Below are 13896 nucleotides of genomic sequence, written 5' to 3'. Positions count from 1 at the left end.
TTACAAATTGCGTGCTTGAAATTAAGCCTAAAATCCATGCTATAGGTGCGAGAAGGAAAATAAACTTGTTACCCTGTTTCATCTTCTTTAACACTTCACTAACACTTCCACTAATGTAACAACACTTATATTATATTTATACCAACTGGAAACATTTACCTATAAGTTTAATTCACTGCTTACTTACGATTCGCGCGCGTGAAATTAGGCCTAGGATTCGTGCTACAGGCTTAGTAATCGCTGCCTATTCTGCCAAACTCAAACCCATGTGCAATCAACTACAAGTAAATCAACCAATTGAAAATCCATGATGGCATGTAACAGCATCATGAAAAGAAAAGTTGCTACTCACTATACTGTGGATATGCTGAGTTGCAGATAGTCACAACAAAAAGATTGTCACAATATAAACTCTCAGTCAACAAGATCTTTGTCAACACACACACACACACACACACACACACACACACACACACACACACACCTGACTGCATCCTCTGGCAGCTGAAGTCACTTCAATTTTTGACAAAAGCCTTGTTGGCTGAAAGCTTATATTGTGACAGTCTTTTTGCTGTGCCTATCTGAATGCAGCGTCTCTGCTATATGGTGAGTAGCAACTTCCCTTTCCATAATATTGCAGCTGCAAGTAAATATAGGCATGAAGGTAGTTCAGAACCACATAAATAAACTAATGAATGTGTTTCAAATCATGCCATGAATCGTCTTTGAGAAAGCTAAAAATTTTTGTGAAGAACTGGATGTTGAATTTAAATGTCCTCAAATGGTGGCAAGACAGACCAACAGAACCAATCAGTCATCTGAAAATGTTGGATAATTCTTCAGAATATCTGCCTTCATCCCATGTTTAAGACTATAATTTCCTCCCTGAGAGACTGATTTTCTTGTACACACAAAAAAACATTTTCGTTTAAGCAGCTCCACCCTGAAAACATAAAAAATTAGACAAATCTGCATTTTTATCCACTGCAGAAGACATACAGAACTTCTGTGAAGGTTTTTTTACAGAATTTTATTCACAGGGCTACCATGTGGTACGAAATGTTTAAAGCAAATGATGTGACCTTAAATAAATCCATGATGTACACAGATTTCATTGTTGAAGCCATCCTGTTTTACTCAGATGTGTGCAAGGCAATCAAGCTTAGGCTGACTGTTCCACAGACAACATATAGTAGTGAATGATTATTTAGCACATTATGACATGCCAAGATGTGGAATCGATCTATGATGGGAGACACGAGGCTCAGCGACCTGTGCATGCTCAGCAGTCACAGGAAAAGAGTGAAGGAGCACATGGAATTCATTGAAAAGGTGTTAGTTTTGGACAACAGGATAGACACCTCAGGTTTCTATTCTGAACAGTGTGATTATCCCCAAAGCTTACACTGAAATAATTATTTGTTTAAGTAATATAATAATTAAATTTTCATTTCCTCAACTTTTTCTGTGAGTATTTTCTTCCAAGTCAGGGGGTGCAAGTACATCCCCCTCTCAGTGCCTATGCTGTATGTCATAGACATTTACACGTTAATGTATATTGGCTCTTTAAGCTAGTATAAATTTTTACAGCATGAAAATGTGGTCTTATTTCTTTGAATGGAGATTTTCAGTTTTTGAATAAAGTAATTGGATAGACAGAAAATCTACTCCTGGATAGTTCCAAAGAAAATATCCATAAATACAGCACAAAATGACAGATGAATTGTGAAGCTAATATGAGTGGTGCATGGAAGAGTGCATCACTTCTGTCACACTTTCTGGAGGCACACTGTCTGGAGGCACACTTTCCTGGAACACTACAGAACAACAGGTCGTTTCAGACAGTGCCCCGACGAACTCAACTCAACCTGTTCTTCCAAACATTCTACAACGCTTACCGACGCTGCCGCCATTTAATCCCAGCAGAGCTACAACCTGGTTCAAAATTGTGGAGGAAGTGTTCGACCATTACAAACTCGACGAGTCAACCAGGTTTCTGTGCCTCATCACCCACCTGCACGACCAGGAGGACTTGATTGCTGACCTGGTCGACGCCTTGGACTCATTTACCCAGTACACTCTAGCCAAAAAGACAGTTCTACGTTGGCTTGCACACTCAATTGAGGCAGCAAAACGACAAGTGCTCCACGTCGAGCAACTGGGCAACGACAAACCTTCCCAGCTCTGGAGACGGCTACGTGCCGTGGTCAGCGCCGATCTACTCTCTGACAGCTCTCCTCGCCATGTGGTCAGATAAACTATCTCCTCACATCCAATTTGCTCTGGCTCAGAGGTCTCCCGAACCTGTCGAGCAAAGAACGACAATTGCTGACAAGCTACATGATGCATTGTTGCTCTATTTCACCAGCCACTGCCTACCTGACAAGTCTCAGGTTCAGGCTCATTGTCGTGCAGCCGGACGCGGCTAGGGCTGCACTGTGCCGACTGTTCTGCTTGCTCTGGAAAGCAGTAAACAAGCTACTGGGACGTCACCAGCTCCGCCCACGGTCATGCCCCCTCGTGCAACCGAACCTGCTGCGACCACCGAACCTCGGCCACCGCCACTGGCAACGAACTTTCTGCAGGAAATGCAACCGCACTACCCGTACTGTTACTTCCACACATGGTTTGGTGAGGTGGCACAGAACTGCAGACCACCCTGTTACTTCCCAAATGCCAATCGCAGGTAGGCCCAGGTGCCGCCTCCTGCGCACAACATGTCAGGCACCCCCCAGTGCTCCATTCTGTCCAGGAACGACTGGATAATTGCGGATGACTTTACATTAAAAACATTTCATCGGGATACCTTTTCCTAGTAGACACAGGCGCCGATGTTTCGATGCTGCCTACGTCCTTAGCGTCGCCGAACATCCGCCCTCATCATACTTCACTGCAGGCCATGAATTCAACAAAACTACAATGCTTGGGTTCAGCTTCCCATGTCATCTCACTCTCCACAAACTGCAAATTCGAGTGGACTTTTTTAGTGTGTAAAACTGACGAACCTATTCTAGGCATTGACTTCTTGCGACACCACAAACTTTCACCGGGCCTAGTGTGAAAAACCATGTTTCATCACCCATCGAAGACTCACGTCCCCTGTGCTACGTCGAGCAAACCCCACCGTGACACGTAGGTCCAGGCTCATCTCATCCGTACATGCTCGTCTCTGTCAACGACGTTACAAGAAACAACCCACAAGCGCCTTGTCGAGCTTGAAAATGTCGCTCGCCTACACAAGGAAAACTTCAAGCTCTCCCTCCGGCTCCACGAAACTCAGCTCCAGCTCTCCGATGCAGCAAAGGAATTACAGACACTACAGCAAGGACAAAGCAAGGTCAGTAAGTGCGCTGAATCTGCTTGCAGTCCCAGCAATCGAGCATCCATGTGTTTACCTCCCACTACCCCTCGCAACTGTGCTATCAAGACTGCCATAACATGTACTGACAGCTCCACAGGGCCACACCCTCTTAACACAGCAGTGTTTGACACACGGCCGGACACGAGTGCGCATGCGTGACGATCGTCATGTGTTCCCGAACTGACGGGTCCTACCCCGCCCCTCGCAGACTGCACCTCAAACTATGCAACTTCGGCTCCTGCGTGCTGCCGTGTGACCGCCACTAATGACACAAACAGTGCACTCGCGCCAAGCCTTTAGCCCACGACCGTGCTGCCACAGGCCGAGCCGTAGGCCAATGGACTCACTAACAGCTGACGAGCTCTACCGAGCTCACCCGACCACGGTGCCACTGCTTCAGGCCGGCGTCCATCTTGTCGCGTTGACTCCTGGTACACTACGCCACCTCGGCTCCCGTCGGATCCGCCGAACGGCTCCGAACACCACGACCACGCCTCGCCTGCCTCGCCCACCACACATTGTAAACAAACCGCCTCCCGCGACGCCAGCAAGATTTCCGTCGTCACCAACGGCACAGTTCACAAGCTTCGCCTCACACCAGGTCCCCCGATCTCCAGTAAACCACATCGACTTTGTCCCGAGCGCCTCTCCGACCTTAAAAAGCAGATTTCCAAACAACTAAGCTCTGGCATCATTGAACCCTCTGCCAGTAGCTGGTCTACGCCCATACATATGACACCCAAGAAAGACGGATCCTGGCGCATGTGCAGAGACTACCATCGACTAAACGCACGAACAGTTATGGACACCTACTCCATACCCAACATTGCTGACTTACCAGTTCCGTCGCAGGTGCGACCACGTTATCTGTCATTGATTGCAAACAGGCCTACCACCAGACCCCCATGGCAACCTGAAGACATCGAGAAGACAGCAATCACCACCCCAGTTGGGTTATTTCAGTTTCGATTCATGCCCTTCAGTCTGAAAAACGCAACCCAGACCTGGCAACGCTTCATCAACAAAGTGCTATTCTACCTAAAATTCTGCTTTGCATATCTTGATGACATTCTTGTGTTCAGCTCCAGCGTCGAGGACAACATTTGACATGTGGAAACTGTTATGAACACACTCGCAGCAGCGGGCATCGAGACCAACCAGGACAAATTGCAGCTACATCAACCCGCTGTCACTTTTCTTGGTTTTCGGGTCTCTGCCGACAGTATTTCACCATCCCCTGAGAAAGTACAAACAATACTAAACCTACCCAGACCTTCGTCATTCAAAGAGCTCCAGCACTTTCTGGGGACGGTTAATTATTATCACTGACATATACCTCTGGCTGCAGAGATTCTGGCTCCACTGACGGATGCCTTGGGAGGCACCAACACTTCTGGATTTCGGCCCGTTCCATGGACCCCTGCTATGACTGACTCTTTGACTGCCCTCAAAAATCTTCTTGCCGAGGCCTGCACCATCGTGCATCCTCATCCCAACGCACAGCTTTTCATCACCACAGACACGAGCGATACTGCCATCGGCGCTGTCCTTATCCAGACAATTGACGGTCAGACTTCGCCTCTGCAGTTCTTCTCGTGCAAGCTCACCAACGCACAATGGAAATATTCCGCATTTGACAGGGAGTTGCTCTCGGTGTACAAAGCGATCAAACATTTTAAGACTGACGTTGAGGGACGCCCTTTCCATGTTTTAACGTACCACAAACCCCTGGCTGCGGCCATTACAAACCCGCCAGCTGACCCGCCTCCTCGCCACTTCAGATACATGGACTTCATATCTCAGTTCACCACCGATTACAGACACATAAAGGGTGCTGACAATACAGTTGCTGATTTCCTTTCACGACTCGACGCCATCCATTCACTGTTAGACCTCTCTGAAGTGCCTAACCTCCAACCCGCCGACGAGGAAACACGAAACCTGATTTCAGACTCTACCTCTTCACTACACTTCGTCCGCACCACCTTCCCTGGCATTTCTGGTGCAATCTGGTGCGACGACAGTACGGGCACGTTACACCCCCTCATCCCAACCACGCTCCGTCGAGCCGTCTTCAATGCATTGTATAATTTAGCCCACCCCAGTGCTCGTGCGTCCGCCCGCCTCATAGTGTAGTGCTTTGTGTGGAGAAATGTCAACAAGGACTGCCAGCAATTGGCACGCTCCTGTGTCGCATGCCAACACTGCAAAGTACACAAGCACACTTCAGTCCCCCCGCCCCTCAGCGCCTTTTCAATCCCTCCTGGGCGTTTCCAGCATATTCATATTGACATTGTCGGCCCTCCTCCCCCCCCCCCCCCCCCCCTCTAACGGCTCTTTCGTTATGTTCTCTCCTCTACCGACCGAACAACTCACTGGGTCGAGGCTGTCCTCCTCCCCAATATTATGGCAGAAACTGTTGCACAAGCTTTCGTCGAGTCATGGGTATTGCGTTTCGGATGTCCAGCTATCATCACGACTGACCAGGGCAGACAATTTGAGTCGGCCCTGTTCAACGAGATTTGTAACATTTGTGGCATCCGGCGCATCCATACCACAGCATCTCACACGCAAAGTAACGGGATAGTTGAGTGCTGGCACCGCACTTTCAATGCAGCTCTTCGATGCCACGACTCTCTATGGACGGAGGCCCTTCCCCTTGTGCTACTCGGCATTCATGCGATCTATAAGGAAGACCTCAAAGGCACAATAGCCGAGTTCGTATACGGTCAGAGCATTGTTCTCCCTGGCGAGCTTGTGAGCCCTTCTGCTTCTCTCCCTCAGTCTGACTTACCTTCCTTCGTCGACCACGTCAGATGCCACTTCATCAACTCCCATATTCCTCCACCTGCCAGCCACTACCTCCCTAAGTTTCACATCCCGAAATCTCTGGACAATTGCGAGTACTTCACGCTCCGAGATGACACTGTCCGTGCTCCCCTCCAACCTCCATATACCGGCCCGTACCGAGTTCTCAGCCAACACGTATGACATCCAGATGAAAGATTCAGCTGTTACAGTCTCTCTCAACAGACTTAAGCCTGCTCATGTCAAGCCTTCTTCTACCCCCCTTCAGGCCACGACCACGCCACTCACTGTCGTGGCTCATGACGCTCCGATCACTCCCTCCACGTCGTACTTACTCACTCAGTCAAGTGACTTCCAGCTCCAATCGTTGAGCTCTTCTCCGACCTCGCCCTCTACTCCGGCCTCATGCACTCCGTCGAGTGACCACATGCTCCCCACATTGAGCTTACCTACAATCACACCCTCTCTGCCGGGTCCTTCACTGGTCCCTTCGACCTCTCCACTGCTGCTTGCCTCACCCTGTCGAGGTTTCTCACACCCCCCATCTTGAACGTGCCCTCTCTCGAGGAGTTTGTGCCTGTCCCCCCCCCCCCCCCCCCCCCCCCGAGACATAATCCACGACATCTCAATAATACTGTGCGATTATACACTGTTTGTCGTGTGTTTCTCTTCATTCAGTGCTCATGACACAACCTCCGCCATTCCCTGCCAATGTGTTTCCCTCCCGCCCAGCGTCGATCTGGACACGCTTCGTGTGTTCGCCACGCCCACCAGAGACATCGTCGTCGTTGCTCCGTTCCACCTGCAAACTGCCCAGCCTACCTGTCGCCGCACGCCCAGCACGACGCCTGGCTTGCTTCAACGAGTTCGAAGTTCAGTGGCCGAACCTTCCTTCATGACATCTACCCACACAGCTCCCCGACGACACTGTCAAACTCCTGCCAACGCCATAGTCATCCCCGCCCCCCGCCTCTCAAGAGTACTCTGTACTGCAGGGGGGGAGGGGGGGGGGAGGGGCTATGTGGCGCCGATGAAATCGACACCAACATAGATGCATCCATCTTTGAACTAAGCTAAGATTATCTTTGCTCTCTTCCAGTTCTTTGTGAGCTTAGCTTGTGTTTGGGTGAATAAATGAACTACTGCTAAATGGGGGTTGTTTGGAGTAACTAACCCAAACAGTTCCCTCACAGCCAAGCCACCTGTGACTGTCGCTTCTACAGTGAGAAGCTGTCCCTCATGAAATATACCAAGGGTCTCACTGAAGCCTTCACATACCATAATTATCTTCCCAACCTTGTACAAAAACAAATCTCCTGTCCTTATCTTTCCAGTCTCCCACCACCTCCCAAAGTCCTGCCATCTGGCCACAGACAAGCATTCCCCTACAGACTCAGTACCAATCAGGACTGGAGCAACTGAATTACATTCTCTGTCAGGATTTTGACTACCTCTCATCATGCCCTGAAATGAGAAATGTCCTGCCCACCCCTGCCACAATGGTATGACACCATCCACCAGACCTACATAATATACTCGTCCATCCTTACACGAGCCCTGCTGCTAACCCCTTACCTCGTGGCACATATCCCTGTGATAGACCTAGATGCAAGACTTGTCTCATACATCCTCCCACCACCACCTACTTCAGTCCAGTCACAAACACCACCTATCCCATCAAAGGCAGACCTACTTGTGAAGTCAGTCATGTGATCTACAAGCTAAGCTGCAGCCAGTGTGCTGCATTCTATGTGGGCATGACAACCAACAAGCTTTCTGTCTCTATGAATGGCCACCAGCAAACTATGACCTAGAAACAAGTGGTCCACTCTGTTATTGAGCATGCTGCCAAACATGACATCCTTCATTTAAATGACTACTTCACAGCCTGTGCAATATGAATCATTCCCACCAACACCAGCTTTTCAGAACTGAACAGATGAGAACTTTCCCTGCCACATATCCTATGGTCCCATAAACCTCCTGGCCTCAATCTTTATTAGTCATTGTCTTCACTCATCCAGTCTCTCTGTTTCCATTCCAGCACTACACAGTCCTCATTCCACCATCACACCCAGTCTTTTTACTTCTCTCTTTTTCCACTAACCCCCTGCCCCCTCTCCCCTGTCTAACTTTCCAACTGCACATAGCTGCCCTATCCTCTCTCCACCTTGTCCCTGTGCACTCCCCAGCAGCAATGCACTGTCCGCCACCCCTACCCTACTGCCCCCCCCTCCTCGGCCTCTTCATTACCTCCACCCAGTCACCACTCTGAGCATGCACTGCTGCTGCTCACAGTGTGGCTAAAGTTGCCTGAGACTGAAGTTACGTGCGTGTGAGTTGCGTTTGCATGAGTGAGTGTGTCTATTGTCTATTTTTGAAAAAGACCTTATGGGTCGAAAGCTTTATTTGTGACAGTCTTTTTGTTATGCCTATTTGTGACTCCGCATCTCCGCTATATAGTGAGTGGAAACTTTCCTTTTTATAATATTGTGACGGAAATATAATTCGATGGTAAAGTATTAAAGTCAGTGATTTATTGAAATATTCTGTTTGTCAGTCTCCGGGCTCAAAGATATATATATATATATATATATATATATATATATATATATATAAAAAAAACAAAGATGATGTGACTTACCAAATGAAAGTGCTGGCAGGTCGACAGACACACAAACATACACACAAAATTCAAGCTTTCGCAACAAACTGTTGCCTCATCAGGAAAGAAGGAAGGAGAGGGAAAGACGAAAGGATGTGGGTTTTAAGGGAGAGGGAAGGAATCATTCCAATCCCTGGAGCGGAAAGACTTACCTTAGGGGGGAAAAAGGACGGGTATACACTCGCACACACACACATATCCATCCACACGTATACAGACACAAGCAGACATATTTAAAGACAAAAAGTTTGGGCAGAGATGTCAGTCGAGGCAGAAGTGCAGGGGCAAAGATGTTGTTGAATGACAGGTGAGGTATGAGTGGCGGCAACTTGAAATTAGCGGAGATTGAGGCCTGGTGGATAACGGGAAGAGAGGATATATTGAAGAGCAAGTTCCCATCTCCGGAGTTCGGATAGGTTGGTGTTAGTGGGAAGTATCCAGATAACCCGGACGGTGTAACACTGTGCCAAGATGTGCTGGCCATGCACCAAGGCATGTTTAGCCACAGGGTGATCCTCATTACCAACAAACACTGTCTGCCTGTGTCCATTCATGCGAATGGACAGTTTGTTGCTGGTCATTCCCACATAGAATGCGTCACAGTGTAGGCAGGTCAGTTGGTAGATCACGTGGGTGCTTTCACATGTGGCTCTGCCTTTGATCGTGTACACCTTCCGGGTTACAGGACTGGAGTAGGTGGTGGTGGGAGGGTGCATGGGACAGGTTTTACACCGGGGGCGGTTACAAGGGTAGGAGCCAGAGGGTAGGGAAGGTGGTTTGGGGATTTCATAGGGATGAACTAAGAGGTTATGAAGGTTAGGTGGACGGTGGAAAGACACTCTTGGTGGAGTGGGGAGGATTTCATGAAGGATGGATCTCATTTCAGGGCAGGATTTGAGGAAGTCGTATCCCTGCTGGAGAGCCACATTCAGAATCTGATCCAGTCCCGGAAAGTATCCTGTCACAAGTGGGGCACTTTTGTGGTTCTCCTGTGGGAGGTTCTGGGTTTGAGAGGATGAGAAAGTGGCTCTGGTTATTTGCTTCTGTACCAGGTCGGGAGGGTAATTGCGGGATGCGAAAGCTGTTTTCAGGTTGTTGGTGTAATGGTTCAGGGATTCAGGACTGGAGCAGATTCGTTTGCCATGAAGACCTAGGCTGTAGGGAAGGGACCATTTAATATGGAATGGGTGGCAGCTGTCATAATGGAGGTACTGTTGCTTGTTGGTGGGTTTGATGTGGACGGACGTGTGAAGCTGGCCATTGGATAGGTGGAGGTCAACGTCAAGGAAAGTGGCATGGGATTTGGAGTAGGACCAGGTGAATCTGATGGAACCAAAGGAGTTGAGGTTTGAGAGGAAATTCTGGAGTTCTTCTTCACTGTGAGTCCAGATCATGAAGATATCATCAATAAATCTGTACCAAACTTTGGGTTGGCAGGCCTGTGTAACCAAGAAGGCTTCCTCTAAGCGACCCATGAATAGGTTGTTGTATGACGGGGCCATTCTGGTACCCATGGCTGTTCCCTTTAATTGTTGGTATGTCTGGCCTTTGAAAGTGAAGAAGTTGTGGGTCAGGATGAAGCTGGCTAAGGTAATGAGGAAAGAGGTTTTAGGTAGGGTGGCAGGTGATCGGCGTGAAAGGAAGTGCTCCATCGCAGCGAGGCCCTGGACGGTCAGAATATTTGTGTATAAGGAAAGAACCTATCCCTGCCTACGTAGATCAACACCTTCAACCCATTACATGCAGTCTCCCATCCTTCATCAAGACACCAACCACTTTCTTGAATGCCTGGAATCCTTACCCAGTCTGTTACCCCCCGGAAACCATCCTTGTAACCATTACACTTCCTTATACACAAATATTCCGCACGAGTTTCACTGTTTGCCCCAAATTGGCCACTATTTCTGCCAATTTTGCTGTCTTTTGTAAATTTTGTGTTTTCCTCCTGGTTTTTTTTTTTTTGCCAGATCTGGCATTATTTTTTTGCCAAATTCAGAGATATTTTTTGCCTAATTCAGTTTTTTTGCCAAATTTCAAGTTTTTTGCTAGATCGGGAATTACCTTTTGACAGTTTCAGTTTCAGTTTATTGAGCACCCGTTTTATCATGTACAATGATATGGGATTTGTCATATGTTACATACAGAAAAAATATGAATAACAACATATTATGTAAAAACTATCAGTGAATAATCTGAATTAAATATATGGGCAAAACAATTATAGCTTACATGATATAAATTTGTAACAATATAGGACACAAATAGGTTACATATATTCTGTGTATAATGGACAGCAACAAGAAACAATGATTATAACACTCTATATTGACAGATTAATTAATTTTTGTGTGTACCTAAAAGAGTCTACCCCACGACACAAGTTTGTATATGACTAACTTACAAATCAGTTTATATTTATTTCTAGTTATTTTTTGCAAAATTTGTGTTATTTTTTCGTAAATTTGCTGCTGTTTTTGCCAGATTCAATTATGCTTTTTGCCACATTCAGAGCTATTTTTTGACAAATTCCATATTACCCTTTTTTTCAAAATTCTGTGTTTTTTAACAAATTCTGTGTTATTTTTTCATCTAAATTCATTGTTTTTTGCAAAACTTGGTCAATTTTTTTCATCAAATTCGTTGTTTTTTTGCCAGTTTCAGTGTTTTTCTCTATCTTTGGTGTTTCTTCTATTTTCATTGTCACTTTTTTCCATTTTCAGTGCCTTTTTTTGCCACTTACAGTGTTAGTTTTGACATTACATCATAGTTAAACAGCAAATGATCATTCAGTTTAAGATTATACATGAACCTCAGGTTTGAAGAAACAAGAATTTGCAATGCAGTTTCAACATTCAGTAACTAACAGTTAAAAAATTTGGCAAATTGCCACTCTCAGATTTATAACATATTTTGTATGTGAAAATGACAAATTTCTCAAATTTCATAAAAATCTCCAATTTTGTGATATTTTGTAAGAACTGGTGATTTTGTGATATTTCATTAAAAATCGCCAGTTTTGCATTATCATTTTTAAAAAAATTTCCTATTTCTATGTATTTATATAATCTTTTAACAACTTGCACCAGATGTTTTGGAAAATGATTTACTTTCAAGTATTTCCCAGCATCTACTTCATTTTGCTGCCTTAGTACAGTTCATGAATGCAAAATGCATTTCAAGATTAAATTAACGCCATTTTTCTATCAGCTGTTCTATGGTAAAGAGTAACTTTACTGGGACAATTATGTTCTTTTTCTAAGACGTGTTGTGCTAATGTGTGAACTCTTGTAGTTATGAGTCTTACATATTATACCCAGTAGGCTATATATTTGACTGTAAATATATGAAAACCATTTTCTGTGTTGTTACACTAGCAATATGTGTCACCACGGCCAGAGAGGCATCAGCCAGTAGGCTGCCATTTTATACCAAAGTTACAAAGTTCACCAACAGACAAAGATATTGGATTGTTGTGGTGAAGATATCCATTGTGCAAAACATTCTGTAACTTGCTTTCATACATGTTTTCTTCTAATGGTTATTCATATCCAATTTCATTTAAAGTAGTCAATGTTTGGCTTGAGTGCCACGTCTGTATGGGTATGGGAAGGAACATACTTGGTCAGATGCAGACTCTGTACAGGAATACACCATGAGACTCATCTCAGCCTTCACTGGACATAATTACTCCATGATCTACAGGACCAATAATAAATCAAATCATATCAAATCAGCCTATTTGATAAGAAAAGTTCCTGGGCCATCACATCTAATCCTGGTATTGCTGACCCCTCCAGAAAACAGCTTGGGAGTACACCTCTAGTCACTCAATACTATCCTGGTCTTGAATGTATTAATCGGCTACTTCAACAAGGCTCTGACTTCCTAAAATCTTGCCTTGCAATGAGGTCCATTCTGCCTGACATTTTGCTCACCACACCTAGAACAGCTTTTTGTCACCTCTCTTTCACTACCCCCCTCTCCCCACATCACACTCCCATCCTGTCAATTTACCCTATGCTCCTTCTACGCCCATTTCTCTGCTCTGTGTCTCCTACTCTTGTGACTGTGCCCAATATAAGACTTACCATATGCATCCTCCAGCCACCACCTAGACCACCCTCGTAACTGTCAAAACATATGCTATCAAATGGAGAGCCACCAGTGAAATGACACATGTTGTGTACCAGGTGTTATGTAAATGCTATTCAGCCTTCTACATTTGTATGACTACTACCAAGTTACTAGTTAGGATGAATGGGCACAAATGGAGACTGACATTGGCAACACATAATATCCTCTTTAAAGTCAGTACTGCCATTAGACTGTTGTTTATTTACTGTGTTACATTTACACTTACACAATAATGATTTCGGCTTCAAAGTGCCATTATCAACTGTTTTAAGTGTTATACATTGCCTAAGATTCTATACTATCATATTAAAATGCACTATTAGACACATTGTCTAAGAGTCGATACTGCTGGCAGAGCCTACTGCTTTGTTTCATCACTGAGTATACCATCTTGACTGAATGGCAGTTGGCTAAGTAGTCAAGATGTTATACTCAGTGATGAAACAAAGACGTAGGCTCTGCCAGAAATATGGACTCTTAGACAATGTGTCTAATAGTGTATTTAAATATGACAGTATACCATCTTAGGCAATGTATAACACTTAAAACATTCGATAATAGCACTTTGAAGGCAAAATCATGATTGTGTAAGAGTAAATGTAACACTGTAAATAAACAACAATCTAATGGCGATACTGACTTTAAAGAAATATGGTATATTACAACTGTGACCCCGCAATATGAAAAAGTTATTACATAATATCCTACTGCAGGGCATGCTCTACAACATGGCGCTTGTGACCTTAGTGGCTGTTTCACCACACATGCCATCTGAATTCTCACCCATGGCAGCAGTTTTTCAGAACTACAAAGATGGGAACTGGTGTTAAAAGAGTGCCCTTGGTTCTCGCCACTCCCCTGGCGCTAATTTATGTTAATTTCTTCAGTGTCAGCCTTTCCTTTGAGTAACTATTCCTTTTTTTGCTCC

The 13896-nt window shown here is 45.5% G+C and overlaps 1 protein-coding gene across 1 annotated transcript in view; it reads right to left on the bottom strand.

The window, feature by feature from the left end:
- Positions 1-928: 928 nt before the first annotated feature.
- LOC124620096 (very low-density lipoprotein receptor-like) overlaps positions 929-13896 on the bottom strand; it is a 56791-nt gene continuing 43823 nt past the window's right edge. The window contains exon 9 of the mRNA XM_047146764.1: positions 929-943. Within this exon, the coding sequence (XP_047002720.1) occupies positions 929-943 (15 nt within the window). The remainder of the gene's footprint in view (positions 944-13896) is intronic.

The sequence above is a fragment of the Schistocerca americana genome, chromosome 6 (genome assembly GCF_021461395.2).
Source record: "Schistocerca americana isolate TAMUIC-IGC-003095 chromosome 6, iqSchAmer2.1, whole genome shotgun sequence".
Taxonomy (NCBI): domain Eukaryota; kingdom Metazoa; phylum Arthropoda; class Insecta; order Orthoptera; family Acrididae; genus Schistocerca; species Schistocerca americana.
Note: the sequence above shows the minus strand (reverse complement) of the source record. Positions and strands in the feature narration are given on the sequence as shown.